The sequence below is a fragment of the Narcine bancroftii genome, chromosome 4, assembly GCF_036971445.1.
Source record: "Narcine bancroftii isolate sNarBan1 chromosome 4, sNarBan1.hap1, whole genome shotgun sequence".
In the NCBI taxonomy this organism is placed as follows: domain Eukaryota; kingdom Metazoa; phylum Chordata; class Chondrichthyes; order Torpediniformes; family Narcinidae; genus Narcine; species Narcine bancroftii.
The window spans coordinates 265,377,990-265,399,211 of NC_091472.1; the positions used below are offsets into that span (position 1 = coordinate 265,377,990).

General features: G+C 36.8%; 1 protein-coding gene across 9 annotated transcripts in view; it reads right to left on the reverse strand.

The window, feature by feature from the left end:
- clasp1a (cytoplasmic linker associated protein 1a) overlaps positions 1-21,222 on the reverse strand; it is a 235,470-nt gene that overhangs the window by 127,658 nt on the left and 86,590 nt on the right. For all 9 annotated transcript variants that reach the window (XM_069934915.1, XM_069934911.1, XM_069934914.1 and 6 more), the window contains exons 10-19: positions 20,178-20,248; positions 19,363-19,455; positions 16,329-16,474; positions 11,881-12,016; positions 9,138-9,208; positions 8,572-8,631; positions 8,042-8,119; positions 6,190-6,357; positions 3,888-3,937; positions 1,363-1,539 (exon numbers count right to left, since the gene is read on the reverse strand). In XM_069934915.1, the coding sequence (XP_069791016.1) occupies positions 1,363-1,539; positions 3,888-3,937; positions 6,190-6,357; positions 8,042-8,119; positions 8,572-8,631; positions 9,138-9,208; positions 11,881-12,016; positions 16,329-16,474; positions 19,363-19,455; positions 20,178-20,248 (1,050 nt within the window). The remainder of the gene's footprint in view (positions 1-1,362; positions 1,540-3,887; positions 3,938-6,189; positions 6,358-8,041; positions 8,120-8,571; positions 8,632-9,137; positions 9,209-11,880; positions 12,017-16,328; positions 16,475-19,362; positions 19,456-20,177; positions 20,249-21,222) is intronic.

The window sequence follows — 21,222 nt, forward strand, 5'->3', positions numbered from 1 at the left end:
ATAGACTTCAAGTTAGGGTGGGCAAATGATTTTAATTCAGAAAAAAGACCAAAGTGATGCATTTTTGGGAAATTAAATCAGAGCAGGACATCCATTGTGAGAGGTCGAACACTGGGGCGTGTTGTTGAACCAAGGCTGCCTGTCTAGTTCCCAGAAAGTGGAAACACAAGCAGATAACATGATGAAGAAGGCACAAGGAATGATTGATTTCAGTCAAGTGTAGAATTGGAAAGTCACACTGCAGCTAAGCAAGACTAAGACTGCACATAAGTGTTGTGCGAGGTTCAGGTCTTCATGCCTCAGAAAGGGTGTAATTAAGCCAGAGCATACACAAAATATTCACAAGGAATTTACTGGGATTGATTGGAGAGACTGGAACTGTTCTGCCTGGAGTGAAGGAAGCTGATGGTGACTTCAGAGATAGCTGCAGCTCTAAATAAAATGTATAAAAGATATAATAGATTGGTAATGGATAGGAAAGGTTTAAAGGGATGTGTGAGATTAGCTTAGGTCAGCACCTTTGTTGTCAAGAACAAATTGGACCAAAGAGTCTGTTTCCATGTTGTCTAATACTGACCTGTGCTAAATATTGTAGACTTATAATACCTCAAGATCTAAGCAATTTTTTTCAGAATATACGATAATCCAACATACAAGAACAATTCAGACTTCACTCTTCAATTCATTAGCATGCCAATTATGTCATCTATTGTCACCAAACTTTGGTTTTGAGACGTAGTCAAAAATTGTTAACTTCTGTGAATTCAATGATTTCCAATTTTAGATTTCAGAAAAATAAAATGACTTAATATGAGAAAATTCCCAAAATCTATCAGCCTTTTAGCATATCAGCTCAAAGTTTTATGCTCCAGAAGCTGATGGGCATACAAAAATAAGATGTGTAGATTTGGTACCATATTGTATTTTTTTAAACTGAAACAATCAAAAAGATATTGTGGCTCTAAGATTTCTTGAAAACAAATTAACCAAAGCGATTGGCAGATAAACTATGCATTGTACTTATCAAGCACAACACAAATATCTTAATCTGTAACCAGATATTAGTCTCCATTGTTGACTTAAACTGAAAACTTATCTCTCCCAAGTAAATGTATCAAAAACCTTTGCCTCTGTTTGATTTTGCTTTTTTTCTACTGTTAATGCTTTGGCTCTAAAACAGACCTTACAGACATAGCTATTTGAGGAACTGAATTTAAATGATTTTTTTCCCCCAAAGGAATGCCAATTCAAAAATCATACTCACTTTACTCCACTTCAAAGTACTTGAAATTCCTTGCTGCCATACTATGGAATTAGGAATATTATCAGTTTCAAAAATTGTGTGGTTGTCTTATTCTTTACCTAGTGAGGCGTACGATCCTGGAGGCAGAGCTGCAGCCGAGCTAAAATGTCCAGGTGCGTTGCTTGGAGTTGCAGATAAACGTGACTTGGCATTAGCAGCTGCATTCACGTCAATATCACTGCGAGATCGTTGCAGAGCACCTGTGTTGGACACAGGTTTTCCACTAACTGTAGAAGCTTTAAACCAGTAACAACAACAAAAAAGTGTTAATCATTTGGTAGTAAATTCTAAGTAGTTTAAAAGGTAACAACATTGAAACATTCATCTTAGAAGGCTTGGAATAAAAACAAAGCACAAGTCATAAACAACTTTCCTGCAAAAAACTTGGTCTCTTGCCTGACGCCCACTTCATTGTCCCTGCATGTAAACACAGGTCTGAATTGAAGCCTTTCCCTGCTATAGAACAATCATCTACTGACTTCAGCTGCAAACAAAAATAACCAACAAGTCATTCAAGGACTTGATTTCAACAAGATGAACCTTGGAGACATTTCATCTTATTCCTCAGAGATACCAACCCATTGTTGCACAACCAAGCATGCCTTGCTCTTGGCAGCACATCACAATTATCAACATATTCTAATGAAACATACATTTTTCCCCATCTTCTTCAGCATTCCAAATGCCTCTGATACACTCTAGAATCCATTATCCCTCACTATCATTCTCTGATTCAATAAATAATTGCCACAAATAAGAGTTAATATTCACATAAAATTTATGCTAACTTGATTACAAAAAATAAAGAGATATAGAGCAAACAATTTATAACTTTCAATATACAACTGAAAGCATTACATTTATCAAAATACAAGAATGTGAATGGATTGGGAAAACATTGCACTATTTCATTCCGTTCATTTGGCAGTAATACAGCATTTGTAGAAAGAAATTGAAAAAACACACAAAGATTTCCAACCCTTTGATACAGTGACTAATGTATCGACTACTGGTCTCCAATTAATGGTAGATTCTTTTTCTATCATGTATAGTGATGTGAAATCAACATATATTAATTCATTGGCTCAAATGGTATCCTACCAAACATCCCAATTATTTGTGCAATTAAGTGAACGTCATTGTTCTCCTCTGTATTAATCCCCAGACTCAGAATCTCTGAGCGTAAACAACAATGTAGGTAGCATCTCTGATGCAATCCTGAAGGCTCTTGACAAAATTCCCATTGTCAATAGAGTAAAAGTGCATGATTTCCAAGCAAAAAATAGCAACTCTTATCTAAAATTGGAGGGATAATAGATCATAGGTAACAGCAGATTATGAATGGAAGGCCATTTATTTGGAAGGGGCTAGATTTTGTAGATGATACAAAAATCAGGCCAAGTGGCCAAGAGTATGAAGCTTGAAATTACAGAAAGGCAACAGGAGAGAAAAGTTATATATGGAATTGATTTCAGACAATGCACTGGGAAGAACAACAGTGAAAGGAAATAGAGAAAAAAAAGATATGGAGAGGACCTGAAGAGATCAGGCCAGGGAGATAAAATGGTTCAAGTGGTAGGCAGGACATTCTGTTTAAATAGAAGAAGCAAAGAATGCAAGAGCTCAAACAATCAAGCTAAAAAAGTGCAAGTAGCATGAACCTGGGTATTGCTAAGCCACTGTATCCTGTTGTAGCAACTAAATTTCAAAAAATAAAACTATAGTTGTGTTGGGGGAAGAGCAAGGCAAGGACCTGGATTAATACTCCAGAAGATATGCAAATCCATTTATACAAACTGGAAGATTAAATTTATATTCTCCTGTTTCTACAATCCTAACTCTCTATGTACTGCGATTAATCAGTCTTCATTATCCCGTCTGCAACTGGTTAAAAATGCTGCAGCCAGGCTCCCAAGAGGTGCCAAAAAAAGGGACCATATCACTCCTATGCTGGCCTCCCTCCACTGGCTGCCAGTTTGTCTTCAAACCCCTTAATGGGCTAGCCCCCTCTTGTATCACGGACCTCCTAACACCTTATTCCACTTCAAGACCCCTCAGGTCAGCTAACTTGGGGCACTTGGTTGTTCCACACTCAATTCATAAACTCCAAGGACATAAGCGCCTTCACTATTGCAGCTCTCAAACTGTGAAACAACATTCTTCCTTCTATCAAATCAGCCCTTTCCATTAACTTTTTAAAATCCAGATTGAAGATGTATTTTTATTTAGTAGCGCTTTGAGTGCCCCTCATGCACCGATTGTTACCTTTTGTTCTAACCCCTCGGAATTGTTTTATTCTGTACTTTAAATCACTGCCTAGTTGTGATATCTTTTTTGATCTGTAAATCACTTTGGTCATCGTGAGTTGTTTTAAATATGCTAAATAAATAAATAAAATAAACTGAACAGGATTTTGCAAGGATTAAAAACAGCACTATTTAAATAAATGGCAACAAATTAACTGATTTGCAATTTGAGGGAATGGAAAAATATACCCACCCCAAAGGAAACTTGCAACTTGAGCTACAGTGACATTTAATTTTATATTCACTAAAAATGAAACCCAAATAGTAGTCCATCTTACCTCGTGATATTGTACTTCCAGTTGGACTCCGCTTTGTAGATAAGGGGCGACTGTAACAAGAATAAGATACACATGGTCAAATTCTGCTAATGTATGCATTTGATACCAGAACACAGAGATACAAGAATAGGACATATGATCTTTCAAACATGCTCCATATTTCTTGAAGATCATGGCCGATCTTTTAAACAACACCAAGCACATTCACCACTCCCTTCCTAATATTAGGAAATTTGAAATCTCAGTGTTTAATTAACTCAATGCCCCCACAGCTCTTTGCAATGGAGGGTTCCAAGGATTTCATGACGTTCGAAGTGAAGAATCCCTCATTTTCAAATTGGGCCTCCTGACCACTCCTCAGGCAGGAAAACACTCCCTGAATCTTGGTTATCATGTCCTTTAACAATGTTCTAAATTTGGATAAGCTTTCCTCTCATCTTTATAAATGGTCCCTGTCTACTCAATTTCATCATACATGGCAAACATACTCAACATCGCTTTATGCAGTCTAGGTGACCTCTATTCTGTTCCCTCGATGGCAAATATGTCCTCTCAAAGAGGCTAAATCTGGACAAAGTTCTTCAGTTGTGTTCCCATCAAGGCACTATCTGAATAAAACTTCCTCACAGTGTCAAAACACTGGTTTTAAAAGCAAACATCCCATTTGTCCTTCTAACTAACCTTGCATTAACATTTTGGTCTTCTTGATTTCCATACAAGGCCCTGCTCCCTTTGAATGTAATTAAGAGCCAATCATTCCACATTTACCGCATTTAATGGTATTTAGGGCCCACTAGCATTTTTAGCATGAAATTTTAGGAAAAATTTATTTTAGTTTTAGTGCATTTATGGGTACTCAGTAAGTTTGCAAACAGGTTCCTCCTGCAAGGCCCCTTGTTGATAACACATGTTTGTACGTCTTCACTCACCTCGATGAAAATCCTCCAGCCTTGCATGGCCAAGGTGCTGAAGCCTCCTCACACATGAGCAACAGCAGCAACACATCCCCCTGGCCTCTGCTCACTGCCGCCTTTCCCTGCACCTTATTCAATTTGCGGAGGGGGGGGTTGTGCTCATTGGACAAAGGCCCAGCATGGAGCCTGATCATCGAAGCCCAGCGCTCCCCTCAAAGCAAGCGAATGATCTTACTACCAGCGTGTACTACAAACACGGTCATTGTACTGCTGGTGGGGGCCACCATCATCAGCCCTCTCACAGTGGAAGTGAGCAGCAGCTCCGGAAAACATGCCACTAGAGGGAAGGTGGTCTGCGAAGCTGCGGGCCTGCTTTCTGGACAGCTGCCACCAAAATGTCATCTTCACGTATAGGTCCCGGGTTTTAGAGGCAACTTTTTTTAAAGGGGAAAAAAGGGGTCCAATATGCCGTCAAATATGATAACAAATATTCTGTCCTTTTCTTATACCCAAACCGAATGACCTCACATTTCCCATTTTTATTCCATCTTGAATATAACCCGCTGATATCTCTTTACATCCTCCTCATCACTCATCATTCGCCCAGTTCAACCTTATCAGCAAACCTGAAAATATGACAAATTCTGAATAGCTCAGTCAAACTTCTAATCCCTGCAACACTCCACATATCAGAGTCAGCCAACATGGAATAATTATTTTATTCCTACTCATTAATCCATACTCCCAACAATCAATTCTCTTTCTTTTTACAATATTTTTTTTTGAGTTCAACAAAAACCCTTTACACAAGGTATATTAATAACAATCAATTCTCTATCCGTGTCAATATATAACCTCCAATTCTACTTCATCTAACCTGATTTACAAACATCCAGTGAGGAATTCACTGATGTCCCTCTGAAAATCCAAATATATAAACATCCATTGGTTTATTGTAAAAGTAATTCTTGTCTGATTTAACATGAAAATTTAAAATTCAACTCCAGATCAGTTGATGTTATTTTACATGGTTGCACAAATTCGACTTCAATCTAAAAGAAAATACTGCGGCGACGCACATGATTTCAGCGGTGAACCGGCCCTGGTTGTTATGCGCGGGGAGCAGGGCAGCCATGGCAAGGATGGCATCATGGGACCTTCTCTTCTGGTCCAGACCAGAAGGGCGTGTGCGTGCTCTCTTCATTGTGACGTGAGTGCTGAGATGTTAGGGGCGGAATCAGAGTCGGGCTTAAAGGCTACAGCGTGAGATTCAAATTAAAACAGTTGTGACCCCTGAGCTCTCAGCCTGTTGCCTCAGTCCTTTTGCTGCGCTCACTGACAACACGTTACAATACCATTTTAAAATGTTACGACACCACAGCCCTTACTTCAGGCTTTCTTGAGAACTGGATGAAGAGCGATCAGATTGAGGCAAGGAAACAATGCTGTCTGAATTTTTCAAATGGGATTGTAGAGGTTTCTGGTAGGCAGCTTCCAATGAATTGAACAAGACTTCAGCTTCTCTACTAAAGTGACTGTGAAAATCCCAGTACACTCTTAAAAAAAAAGATAAAAATAGTGAATTATCACATATCATAGTTTGCCTTTACAATTGCATTTCATAAGAAATATGAATTGAAAATATGATAATAAATCTGTTAATCCATCAAGTTTCAGTAAAAGGGAAGGACAATTGCATGCAAAAGCCCATAATTTTTAGTGATAAAAAAGCTGGGTGCTGCACTGAGAAATGGCATTATCCTTGTGCCAGTTATAGAAAACATGTCAGGATATCAAGGACGTCTGACAGCAGAAAATACTTGGTTAATTTTTTTCCCAGCGATGTGTTGAACACCAGGATAAAGTAATGCAATTGCACAATGCGGAAATATTGTATAATTGTTCATGCAACTTTTTTTTATCATTGAGAATTGAATCAAAAACAGATATAGAATGGTGGTGGGGGGGGGGGGGGGGGCGGGGGAAAAGGATGGATTGAAATGTTCCCATCAGCTTGAATAGGATTACAAGCACACCCAAAATTCTCCAAATAACAAGCAGCCTGTGTTAAGACAGACAGGCCATAGAACAGTCTATGCTCCAAAGATAAAGACTTTTAGCACAGCTCACGTTGTTAATTAGGACATAATCACCAAGGTTAACTGATATTAACCACTTTAGAGACCACAAAACAATGTTTCATTAGAAATGAAGACACAAGAGACAGTAGATGATGGAATCCAGGAGGGAAAGAAAACCGTTGGAGGACTCAGGCATGCACCATCTGAGGAGACAGAGGGATGGTCAGTTTCAAATTGAGATGTTACATCGGGACTGAAAGTGTAAAGGGGAGACAGTCAATCTGAAGAAGGGAGGAGCAGGGTGAGGCAGAAACTGTCAAGGGGTGGGTGAATCCAAGTGAGCGGTTGATGGGCAGATGGAGCTGGGTAGGAGAGGGAAGGGTGGAGACAGCAACAGAGATTGGGAGGTACCAAGTAGAGATAACTAAAGGGTGCAAATTATGGAATCTGATCAGAAAGGAAGGCAGTAGGAGGAACCAGATAAGGGAGGGATGGTGGGAGACAGGGGGAAGGGATTGAAACCCAGTGCATTGAGTGTATGCACAAGCATGGTACAAATTATGGCTATTCTCACTACTATTGTCTTTTGTGAATTTAATATTAAAACATCAACATGTTAACTCCAAAGATGGAGGTGTTATGCAGGATGCACACAGCAATAACTGCCTTCTTCCTTAAAAAAAGCAGCACTGGTGTGAAAAATTTTCTCAGGGTATATATCATTCTAATTTAGCTCTACATCACCATTCTTTCATAATCACTGGGTTAAAATCCTTGAATTTCCAGTTACAAGAATGAGAAATGCCACCTTTGACTTTGAAAGGAAGTTGGTGGACGCTTGCTGGAATTTTTTTTAATATAGACACTTTTCAGTGACAAGTACAAACTATTCTTGCTTAATATTTCTGGCAAAAAAAATCCAAAATTTAGTCAAAATCGGCACAGTTTTTACTGACTGACACCAAACTCTAAGATTTCAATCCCCCTCTATTCAGAAATTCAACAAACAATGGTTAAAATCAACACGGACTAAATATAGAAATAATTTTGTTTAGTAGAATATAAATAATAGCTTTTCAGTGTGGACTTTACAAGTTAATAGGATGAAAATTAAAATAAAAGCAATTAATGTAATGTCAAAAAGTTAAAAATAACTTACTTTCGAGCTTCTAGTCTTACTTCTGAATCAGCGTCATGAATCCCCTTCTTTATTGTTTCAGCTAGAAGTGATGAATGTCTAAGAGAGAACAGCAAAATGTTTAATCGCAAAACCAAGTATTTGCCTACAACACCTTAAACAAAAATATTACTGTCCAGGATGATCACTATATTTTGACACAATAAGCAGTACAATCTTTCTCAAGGTCAACTTAATCTCATTCAGCCTTTCGAAAATCAAAGGGATTACATTTTCAAGGACCTTTCTTCCATTACTATGGAAACTGCACGGTCATTACTTCTGCCAGTCAACTATTTAAATCCCAAGTACCTCACTGTTCGAAAGAACACTCCTTCCCCCCCCCCCCCCCCCACCAAACACATTTAATCTGCACAAAATTATGTATTTATAAATTCAATCAGTATCATTGTATCATTGTGCAAATTTCTATTTTAAATTAGCTTATTAGAAAAACCCAAATAATCTCTGGTCTTGTCAGAGGAAAGGACAGAACTTGGTTGTTTCCTTACTTTTCTAATGAATGGGTTTGCCATTCCAGCAGCAATCTTTCCAAAAATTCAAATGAACGCCTATCAAAAAAGTGTAAATAAAATACATCTGTAAATCATACAAGTAGAAAAGAATCAGTAATTATATTACAAACTATACAGCTCTATCCAGACCATTTAAATTAAATGTGCTTGAAGCACATAGTATGGTCTAGAAATTATTTGAAAAACTACATCAAAATGCCACATATGTGTTAAAAGAACAAAATATCTTGAAGCATGAGGAGTAAAATGACTTTCAGACATCTTATTGCTGCTGAGGTTGCTCAAACCTTGAAATAATTTGGTACAATAAGGTATGTACAATTATGGGCCCATTTTAACAGTGATTCTAAAGCTGTCATGCATTGATAATGCCCAGTTTTGGCAATTCTTCTGAACCTGGAGATCCACAGCTTCAACTTGAATAGCTGGTATATCTTCAATAACCATGTTGCAGAAACCCAAACAAAATACATCTTAACCTCCATATATCAATGAGGCAAAATATTATTGATCCCCCCAATACAATAACAGATTAAACGCACCTCCGAACTGCCACTGATTTTGAGGCACAGTTGCTTGAGATGATGGGTATTAATCTATGGAAGTGTGTGTTCTGAAAAAGAGCAAATTAAATCCATGACCATGGCAATTATTGGACAGTTAGTACAATTAATTAGTTTTTAAAAAGTCTTGATGCACATCAGCTCCCATGAAAAATGGTTTCTGCCCTTAAAACCTAAATTCTGGACTCTTTCTAAAGATTAAATAAACTGACAGATTTAATAGTTTTGCTTTAAAAGGGACATAGCAGGATATTGAGGGGAAGTTTACTGAATCCATATTTATTGTTTTACCATTTGATTCATCATGTAAATAATTGTGATCTACAAATTATAATGACAAAACATAAAAAGTGTTATTTCAATGAAATTATTTGTAACTAACCCCGCTGCTAACCCTAACCAGAATGATGCCATGACCATCATCCCATCTTCCTTTAGAAAAAGAAAGAGCCTCCAATATCGAAAACCTCTTTTGAGAAAATTAATCCCCTTCATGGCTAATAATTGATGTATCCAGAAGAAGTGTCCACCCTTCGAATCTTCCAAGACATGGAGCACAATTAACCAAATCTGGTTTTCACCAAAAGATGTCCAGTTATCAATTTATAATAAATAGAAATGCAAATACAACAATAAATTAATTCAGCCCAGAAATATTATTCAGGAAATAAAATTAATGCTTTGATTATTACATCTTTATACTTCAGAATTCTGGTCACATAAAAACCAACAAATCCCAAAATAAGGACTTGACAGATTAGATGTTGATGTTCCTAAAGGAGGAGAATCCAGGAACAGAGTCCCAAAGGTCACAAGCCATTTAAGAACAAGTTATGGTGAAATTTAATCTAATAAATATGATGCTTGGAATTTTCTAGAGGATAAAATAAGTGAAGACAAATCACCAAATGCATTCATGAATGAATTGCATGGTTCTTAGAGCAGGAGGAATCAGGGGACATGCAAATCAAAGCAGGGATGAGGTACTGAATTTGGATGATCAGCCACAATCACAGTAAATGCAAAAACAGGCATGAAATACCAAATCATCTACTCCTGTTTCTATTTCCTATGTTTCAATATAAAAATTAGCTTCATCCAATTTTCCTCCCATTCAAAAAAAAATTTCCACTCTTTTCTTCCATTAATTAACGACTTGGTCAGTTTTGATTTTTTCAGCATTCACAGCCAATCTCCAAGACCTTACAGAATTATGAACACAAGCAAACTGCGCAACAAGTTTCTGTTAGCTTTTCAATATTGATTCAAGCCAATCCTTTTTACAAACTTGCAAATTAGGAACAGAAGTGGACAACACAGCTCCTCAAGCCTGTTTTGGCATTTAACAAGATAACAGCTGATCTGACTGCAACTTGAACTCTGCATTTCCATCTATCTGTGGCAAATTTTCACCATCTATCTGCTCCTTTTAAAAGTATTCAAAAACATCTGCTTACATCATCTTTGGAAATCTGTTCCACGAAAGGCAATCATGAGAGGAATAAAAAAGACATCCCACCAGCCCTAAAGGCATCCCACCAGCCCTAAATGACTTTTCCAGTTCCAGGTCTTCCTCATAAGAAAATATATATTCTACTTGGTCATTTATTCTGAACATATCAAATCTACACTACTAAATGCCAGCAGATACAAGACTAAGCTGTGGAATATTTCATCATAAGACAACCTGCTCATTCTGAAGCATTAACATCTTCCTTTAACAAGAAGATCAGTATCATACATAGTAACGCAGGTGTGGCCTTGCCAATTGAATAACTTGTCTATATTTGCATGGAATTCCCCTGGCAATATGCAATAGAAATCTGCCAGTACTTATTAGTTGCTGTACCACCCCCCAACTAGCCTTTAGAGAGATGTGCATTAAGATACCTGTGTCTTTCTATAACCATAAAGCTCTGTAATCTCACCATTTATATAATGTGTGACTTTAACTTCTTTTAAAAATGGACAACTTCACAAATTTATTGGACTAACTTTTGTCAGATCCTTGCCCACATACTTCATTTCCAGCAATGGTTGCTTCAAAGAGCTCAGATGATTTTCACTCAATAATTCAACCTCCACTGACATACTTTTTTGTTAAACTCACAAAAATCAGCTAATTCAACAGACCAGAAAAATATTTTGATATTTTTTTAAAAAATTCATTCTATTCAAACAATTTTTGTGTCAGGGGTACGATGTAAATGCATAGATTTAAAATTGCTTGGTGATAAATGTATTAGGCACAATTTTATTGTTTCTGTATTTTACTGCTGGATGAATGATCAGGTAGAACTCAGAGAGAGAACTTTACTTAATATCTGAACAGTTTATTTTTCAAATTTAAGGGAAAAAAATGTGGTACTTAAGCGACTGACTGCAGTTACAATACCAGTTTAACTACTGGTTCCACTTGTTTGAAAGCAATTAACTTCTCTGATTCACTTAAGCAACAATGGCAAATTAAAAGTTCCACGCATTATGAAATCAATGGTTTCAATTAACAGCACTTATTTTGCAATTTCAAAACATAACAAGACTAGAAGGAAGGTTTCCAGGACTGTACAGAACAGCAATAATGCATTTTGGCACCAAAATTTATTTTCGTGCTGTTTTCAAAATAATACTGTAGCTAATGTAAAAACAAACCTTTTCAAACAATTCATTTTGGGGTAAAAAGCAATAATGCAAAAAGAGATTGCATACATTATTAACTTACTCGAATAATTAATCTGATAGCTGCTGTACCAGATGTTGCTATGACCTTGGCACTATTAGGAACAAGGTTGAATAATGTTGGCATAATGGCTTCTGCACCATGATCAAAGCGGTTTCCCAGAACAGATGAGATATAGCTAGAGAAAAGATTTGATAATACAAAAGTATTAGGGTGATGAAGAATTTGAAAGATTAAGAAATCTGCATTTATGAATAAAAGTCTGCACAAAAATAATACCATTTCAAACAAAATTATTAAAATCAACTTTATCATTCAATTCTTGTTGTCGCTATGTTGATAGTTAAGGATGATTCATTTTATTATGTTACTCATTTCCCAATACAGGGTTCATGTACCATCCTTTCAAGAAATAATTTGCATTGTGCTTTTCAAATTCTGATTGCACAAATAAAACCCAACAAAACAGTGTTCTCCAGTCCTCGGTAAAAAACATGCAGACACACAACCAAACATAACATATATACAGACAAATAATATAATCAATCAACAAACAAAAGTCATCTCAAGACAATTCATGTACAAAATTTGCAGTGGGAAAACCATCTTTCTCAGTGACAGAAGATCTTTCATTTTCTGGCCTGGGGAGGTAGAGGTCCAGTTAACTCAATCAGAAGGAAGTACTTCTGACAATGCAATAGTTCATCTGATGACCCACTGAATATTTTTTTTGTGTGTAGATTATGTAATTGTACAAAGAAAAGAGTGCCTCCAGTGACATCTTAAAGCCAGACATAAAGGGGTCAGGCCAGAAATGTTAGCTACCCCTTGGATGCTGTGTTTCTAGAACCAGGTTTATGACCTATTGAGTTGCTACAGCACTTTTGCTCATTGCATGATAATCAGTCTGCAGACTTTCCTGTTTAACAGAAAGTCCGACTGGCCATCTAATGTAAAAGTGGCCATGAAGTAACTTTCCATCTGAAAAGGAACAATCCAGATAGGTTTAACTAATGGTTCAATTTTCTATTCAATTATCATAATGTTGACAGCATTTTTAAGATGCCATCACTGCATTTGACACAAACTTGAACTTTGAAATAACATTGAGACACAAGCAACAACTAGGATAAGAAAATATCATTGTACACAAGAAACAAACTTAGCCTTTCATAAACAAAGAGCACAATTATTTCTTCTGGAGACATCAAGTGAAAGGTAAGCTCGTCAGCAAGTTCTAGTTGGAATAAAGTCAACATTAGAGGTGGGTCTCTTGATTCAGGGTGACCACTGATGGGATATTGGAAATAAAATGACCATGAGAATTTGGTAATGTTGCTCCAGTGAACAGATACTTTAGAATAGAGAAGACTTAAAAGGGGTTTATGTCTGTACTTTTAGTCTAAGGCAAAAAAATATGGTTACATTTCAGGCATGGATTAAAAACAATGACGTTGAAGCTTTTACTAAGATCAGTATGCAGTTGAAAGGGAGATTAAAGAAATTAATGAAATCAAAACAAATAGAAAAACAAAAGGTTGCCTTGAAAATGAAGGCACAAATGGTTTGAGGGTTTCACGGCGAGAAAAATCTTTCATATTATGTAGATAAAGATAAGGAAATGTACAAGAAGGTAGCTTGGTGGTGAAAGAAACCAATAACACAGGCAGTGATTGATGTCACACAGTGGTAAATCAAGAATGAAATGGGAACTTGATTTAAATAGAAAGATGAAAATATTTGGAGAAACATGTGAGGATAGTATGATTTATAAGACCAGCCCCCCCACATCTCCATCGGGCACACAAAACTCAAAACGGTCAACCAGTTTACCTATCTCGGCTGCACCATTTCATCAGATGCAAGGATCGACAATGAGATAGACAACAGACTCGCCAAGGCAAATAGCGCCTTTGGAAGACTACACAAAAGAGTCTGGAAAAACAACCAACTGAAAAACCTCACAAATATAAGCGTATACAGAGCCGTTGTCATACCCACACTCCTGTTCGGCTCCGAATCATGGGTCCTCTACCGGCACCACCTACGGCTCCTAGAACGCTTCCACCAGCGTTGTCTCCGCTCCATCCTCAACATCCATTGGAGCGCTCACACCCCTAACGTCGAGGTACTCGAGATGGCAGAGGTCGACAGCATCGAGTCCACGCTGCTGAAGATCCAGCTGCGCTGGATGGGTCACGTCTCCAGAATGGAGGACCATCGCCTTCCCAAGATCGTATTATATGGCGAGCTCTCCACTGGCCACCGTGACAGAGGTGCACCAAAGAAAAGGTACAAGGACTGCCTAAAGAAATCTCTTGGTGCCTGCCACATTGACCACCGCCAGTGGGCTGATAACGCCTCAAACCGTGCATCTTGGCGCCTCACAGTTTGGCGGGCAGCAGCCTCCTTTGAAGAAGACCGCAGAGCCCACCTCACTGACAAAAGGCAAAGGAGGAAAAACCCAACACCCAACCCCAACCAACCAATTTTCCCTTGCAACCGCTGCAATCGTGTCTGCCTGTCCCGCATCGGACTGGTCAGCCACAAACGAGCCTGCAGCTGACGTGGACTTTTTACCCCCTCCATAAATCTTCGTCCGCGAAGCCAAGCCAAAGAAGAAAAGAAGATATAGATTAGCACTATATAATTTTTTAACATCAATTTTATTTAACCCCTCAGAAATTAAAGAAATTTGAATTAATTTCTTCAGATTTATGTTTTAGATGTGGACAAGAAATAGGTACTTTTTTTTTCCCATTCGACTTGGGCTTGTTCTACGGTTAAGAATTTTTGAATACAAGTTAAATTGTTTTTGGAGTGAGTATTAAAAGTAAGTTTATTGTTTGATCCAATGTTTATTAGGGGACATTAAGTTGATTGCTTTAGGATTGAGATTGACTATGCACCAAATTATTTTTTTACGTTTGGCTTTGGCTGTTCTTAAAAAATGTTTGGCTATTACTTGGAAATCTGATTTAGTTTTAGAAATGCAAAGATGACATATGGAAATGAAATCCTGTATTCCTTTAGAAAAGATAATGTATAATTTGAGGGATAAATATAATTTTTTTGTAAAAGTATGGAGCACATATGTAAAAACTTGGGGTATTAAAATTTTAATCTTCTGGTCTGGTCCGGTGGGTGTCTCGGACTCCGCAGCTAAAAAGTTGATAATTCTTGCCCTTAGTGATGATCTCCTTTCTTCTTTCTTTGTAGGCAGGAAAGGGAGGAGGGAGGGTGTTAGTGGGGTGGATGAGGGAGGTTGGGGGGTTTAATTCAATTATATAATGTTTGTATAAATGTTATAATTAATGCCATATGATTTAAAATTATAAATAAAATATTAAAAAAAAACAACACAGTAATGTTCCTCTGGATTGGTACCAACACCGATGGTTTTCATGAACCATCTAAATGCTATTTCAAAGTTTGTGGACCCATTAAAATATAGAAATGTGTGAAACAGTGAAAACACAGCGATTGACATAAAGAAAAATTAAAAAGTTTGTGGAATAGACACAAAAATGGCAATTTAAATTGTGTACAAAGTAGGAAAGATACATTTTTGTAGGAAAGAAATGTTGAATCTTCACTTAACACCAGAGAGCCACAATTGGAGTACTGTGCTCAGTATTAAAGGTTGTAGAAGACAGACTAGAATGTTTTTGGCAATTTAGGATTTGAGGTACAAGAAGTCAAGTATTGTTCTCTTTAAAACAGGAACTGTAGAAAGATTTGATGCAAGTATTTCAGATCATGATGTAATCTAACAAAATGAACTGCAACACCATTCTCATTGGCATGAGGCACTAGAAGTTGCAAATTTAAAGTGGCTGTCATTAGAACCAAAGGTAATGTGAAGATTTCATTCGGTGTAGTTTTGATTACAACTATATAAGCAAGGATGGTAGAACAAGGTTTAAACATGACTTTCAAATAAAGCCAAAAACAGAGGAGAAAAATGTTCAGAGTTTTGGGGACAAGAGTTGGAGAATCAGGCCAGCTGAATGAGTGTACACTATTAAACAATAGGCCAGTCTCCTGGAATCAAAATACCTATTTTTTTTTTAATGCTGTAATGAATGCAGGATTTTGACTATCGAAGATAAAAATAAAATAATGGATGAATGCACGTGTGGAATGATTGCAGAACTTGAAGGTTCTGATGAAGAAAATGAATTCAGAGAGATTGTAGAGCAATCATGATGTTTTTGTTGTATTCACCATGCAAATGTTAGGAGGGGAGTTTGGGGTGGGAAGGCCAGGGGGAAAATAAGAAAAAATAAAATGAACAATGGTTCACAAGTCAAACATTTATAAATTAAATATTCAATTGCAAACTCTTAGGCATTGTTAAGCTACATCTAAACAGCATTAAACAAGAAAACACATCAACAATGTTAAAATTCAGCTTATATTGCAAACAGCAAACTCCTAATGTCCTTTACAAGGTTTATTGCCTATTTTAATTTTATTTCATTACTTACCCTAATGTTATACAGGCTTCGCGCACAACTTGAGATCGTAGGTCTTTTGCTGATAATTTGAAAGCACCATCTAAAAGCCGCAGATGTTGAAAGAAAGATTCATGTTCTGCTGCCCCACCCATTAATAGAGACCTAATCTTTTTAAGCTGTAAAGAAAAATAGATATGCATGTAAACTATGTATTTTGAGGGGAAGTTAGAAGAAAGAAAATTAGAATGAAATAAGATCATTTAATGCCTTGAGCTGTCAGTAGTACTGTACAATTTAAATTGGGAACATACACGAACCATTAAAAAAAAATTCTGCATATACCCTAGTAACTGAACTTCAAGCTTTGTTTGTCCACCTATCTCCATTATTCAACACACCAAGCACGCCTTGACAAATGATTGTGCATTCTCTTCCCTTAGCATTGAAGGCCATTCAGCCCTTCAAGATTCTCCTCAATGTATCATCAAGAGTGATCATTTATCTCAATATCCAATTCTTTCTCTTACTCCATACCAATTCACAGCTGGAAGTTATCTATCATCTCTGAAATATACAGTCAGAATCAGACAACACCAAACAACCCCTTCAGCCCAACACATCTACACCAACTAAGTTGGTATTCTGGGCTAGCTCCATTTGTCACATTTAGCCCAGATCTTTCTCAATCCTTCCTATCATAAAGAATTCTGAACATCAAAACTATACCTGAACCTTTAACTTCCAGATACAGACGACATACACCTCGAAGGAACAAGTTGTTTCTCAAACCAAAGTCCTCTAATTATAGAATCATCCACCCAAAGTAGACTAAACAGGACAAACCTTTGGATACAGTAGCACAGCTTACAGAACTGCTGCTTCACAGCTCCAGTAACCCAGATTTAATCTTGGCCTCTAGCTCTGTGTGGAGGTTACATGCTCTCCCTGGGACAGTTGATTTTCTCCAAGTGCTCCAGTTTCTTCCCACATCCCAAAGGCATGGGGGTAGATAGTTAACTTGCTTCTGTAAATAGTGTGTGGAGCTGAGTTTTCATGAGAATTTGTAAGAATAAAATGGCATTAGTTCCAAGTGCCTGATGGTTCACACTAGCCAAAGGGCCAGTTTCCAGATTGACTATATGCATTCTATACTACAATTCGATTACAATGCCAATGTGGGACTTTATTATTGTGTTCCAGGTGTTCTTAACTATCCATGTAGTTTTAGTTCTAATTGAAATTAAGATTCTGTATCATTTGTTAATAGAGCCAATGCAGAAAACAGCTTTAATACTTTTGAAGATCACCTGCTTCATTCATTTTTGATAAAACATTGCTGAAACTTACTCTGCTTGAGATATCAACCAGAATGTGTCCATTTTAACAGAAGATGGCACTAGTTAAACAATATACAATTTGTTTTTATTTAGCAATTCAACATGGTAACAGACTCTTCTGGCCTGAGTCTATGCCACTCATATGACTATTTAATCTACCAACTCTGTACATCTTTGGAGTGTGGAAGAAAACCAGACAACCTTCGACTTATTTTCAAAGATCTTGTTAAGCCAACAATTAACACCAGTCTCTTTTTGCCTGAGAGAAGGTGGCGGTGAGTTGTCGACTTGAACACTTTTTTTGGGAAGTTGGTTCAAGCATTGGGATCCTGCAATGATGAAAGATCAGCAATCTGGACGGTGTGCAACTTGGAGGGAAACAAGCAGATACTATGAGTTTGAAAGATATTGATAGATTGGCCTGGGCAAGTGATTACAGCACATTTATAAAGAATACACAATGCAGCCACTGGGCACTGATAGTGAATGATTATTAAAGTCAATCAGGAACGATGTGCCACATGATCACGAGCACCATGAGAATTGTGCTCATCCGAGCAAGTTGAAAGTATCTACTGGTAATAACAATCCTGATTTAGCCTGATTTCCCATCACCTGCCAAGCATTTGAGTGTCAGAAGAGCTGCTCACTGCACAGTAACTCTGAACTGCTCTTGTTGCCACAGTATTTATGTGGTTCGTTCAACTGTGTTTTTGATTTAATATCAATCCCAAGATGTGAACACTAATGCCACTGGATGTCACTGGTGGTAGCTTGGATTCTCTCTTTCTCTAGATAGTCACAGCCTGGTATTTCTGAAGTATGAATATTCCTGGCATTTATCAACCTTTGCAAAATCCTATCCAATCTCCTCTGCACTCTGACAGTGAGACACGACATACCCAAAGAAATGGCGGATTATAGCGAAATGTCTGATAGGTCCAATTCTGTGCTCTTGCCTACAGCTCTTCCAATTAGATTTTCTGAGGAGGACTTATGAGTTTGCCTCATCAAAACTTTCTGCTGAGATTGATACTAGGTAGCCCATACAGTTTTATTCTTTGTTTGATATGGAATGATGGAGTTTGAAGTAATCTTTCATATTTTATAAACAAATCAGCCATTCCTTTTTAAAAAAAATCTTGCTTCCACAAGGTACAGCTACTTGAGCAAGAAACCAGTATAAGCAGTGGAGAAAAATCACACATCTCAGTGTGTGCTCAATTGTTGATGTCAGCAGCAGGTGATAAGAAAATGAAAAGAGGCCACTGAGTAAAGAATGGAGATCAAGTCAATTGATGGCTCAACCCCAAAAGATAAACAACCTACTGATAATTCTCCTCAGGACCAAACATTTACCAATAGGAAATGTGAGGTACTGCAATGAAACAGATATCCATGCAGACTACAGAGAAGGATGCAAGAAAATCTATACAGCAGTAAAGGAAAATGCTTGTTTTCAGTTGTACTGTTCAACAAATGCTGAAGTTGACCCCATCCAAAAAAAGTTAGAACCTATTATTTTTTTTTCCACATTACTATTTTGACATGTGCAATGATCTCTCACCAAAAATTGGTATTGAAGTGGATGAAAATACTCTTATTCAGTGCCTTCTCCCCACTTAAAAAAAAAACCACAAATTTTTGGATCAAGAGAATTTTTAGAAATATATTCATGATTTGCAACAATCTTAAGAGAATGATAACTTAAGAGTTCAAAAACTTACCGCAGCTACTCTCTGTTCCCAGTCATGCTTATCATCTGATAAAACGTCTTTAATTTTGTTGAAGGATTCTTCAAGGTCTCTGTTGGAATAAATCTAAATAAAAGGGCACATCCAAGTTAGTGAGTTGCATCAGACATTTGCTGTTAAAAAATATTTTTTCCTTTCTTATTACTTTCATTTCAAAGACAAGAACTAAAATTGAAGCATGTGTCAAAAAGGCACAGAAGAAAAAAAGTACTGACTAACCTAATGCACTTGAATAACCAGAACAATGGAGCTTCAATGTAGTGCTACCAAAATTTTGATGCCATGATTTAAATGTAGCAGATTAAAAAGCATCATAGGGACTAAAAAAAAGGACATAAAAGTTCAAGAAAATAACTGAGGAGCTGAGGGCCTTGAAAACGACAGCCATGATTGGGAATGATGAAATGATTAAAGTCAAGCCAAACAAAGAAAAGCACTGCCATTTGACTGTTATTGGACAAAAGGATTTTGCAGAGTTAGGAAAGAGGACGATCAAGAATGAGTATGACAAAACGAAGTTGCTTGAAAGCAAGACTAGCTTCTTACATTCTTGATCCTTGGGGGGGGGAAAAGTGCCACAAATATAAAATTTAACAGGTGCAAAATGAAAAGACACAGAAGAAAAAAAAGTACAGACTAACCTAATGCACTTTAATAACCAGAACAATCTTACAAAAGATGCTGAAACATCCTTAAAATTAGCAAGAGAATTAAAACACGTCTAAACCATCCAGATTATAGATGCTTAAAAGTACATAAATCAAAGATTTAAGCAGACTTCAGTTTACCTGAACTGTCGGAACTTCTTCAAATGCTCGGATAAAATCATCCTCATCAACAGCACCCGCAACTTCCTTGACTATTGAGAAATACAAAATAAACTGATAAATGAAAGCTATATCTGACAATTGTTTGAACTTTTAAATTAAATTTTAAATTTCTAGGATGCCATAAATATATTTTTTAATTCATTTAGAATTCCAAAGTGTTGATAATTTGTTCTTATGAACTTTATGCACTGCATGGAAATAAATTAATGTTAGAGAACTCAACATACCAATTTCAAGCATTTAATAATCTAATCTAATGTTTGGTCCCCAACAATCCAATCATTCCAAGGACATTACGATGGGCTTAATCCTTTGTTTCTTTTATCAGTGAAAATCTGAAAGCCCAATTAACAACTAAAAATGTTCCTGTTTCAGAGAAGACTAACTCATTTCCAACGCATCACTTATGGGTGATGAATTCATCATATTGTTCTGTTGTGGATTCAAACAGAGGTTCAAGGGCTGGAAGACCACATCTTGCTCATTATAACATCTTTCATACAATTCCGAAATGAAGTCTAAAGCACATTGTCAAACAAGCAGCAATCACACACGGTAGATGATAACATTTGCAAACACATATTTTAACATGAACACTGATTTCCAATTTTGTGATAACATCACAATCTTTGGCTTATGTTTGAGACCCAATTTTTAACTTAAAGGGGATTTGACCAAATGACATCTGAATTATTACATTTTAATTGTCAAATTTTCCATAAAAATGCAAAATGTTTATAAACAATAATAACAATTGGCTATATATAAAATATTAAACACATTTCCATTTTGTATATTTAACATGTCATCAGTATTATGAAAACTGGGAAAGAATATACATACATTGCAAGTAATAAATCCACCCTTGTATTAAAAACCATCATATTTAAACCTTCAAAACAACAAAACAAATCCATGATTAATGATGCATTCAAAATAATGATTTTTTTTTTAAATTCACCATTTGTTTATTTGAGTACAAAAACTCAGTGAGGTGACACAA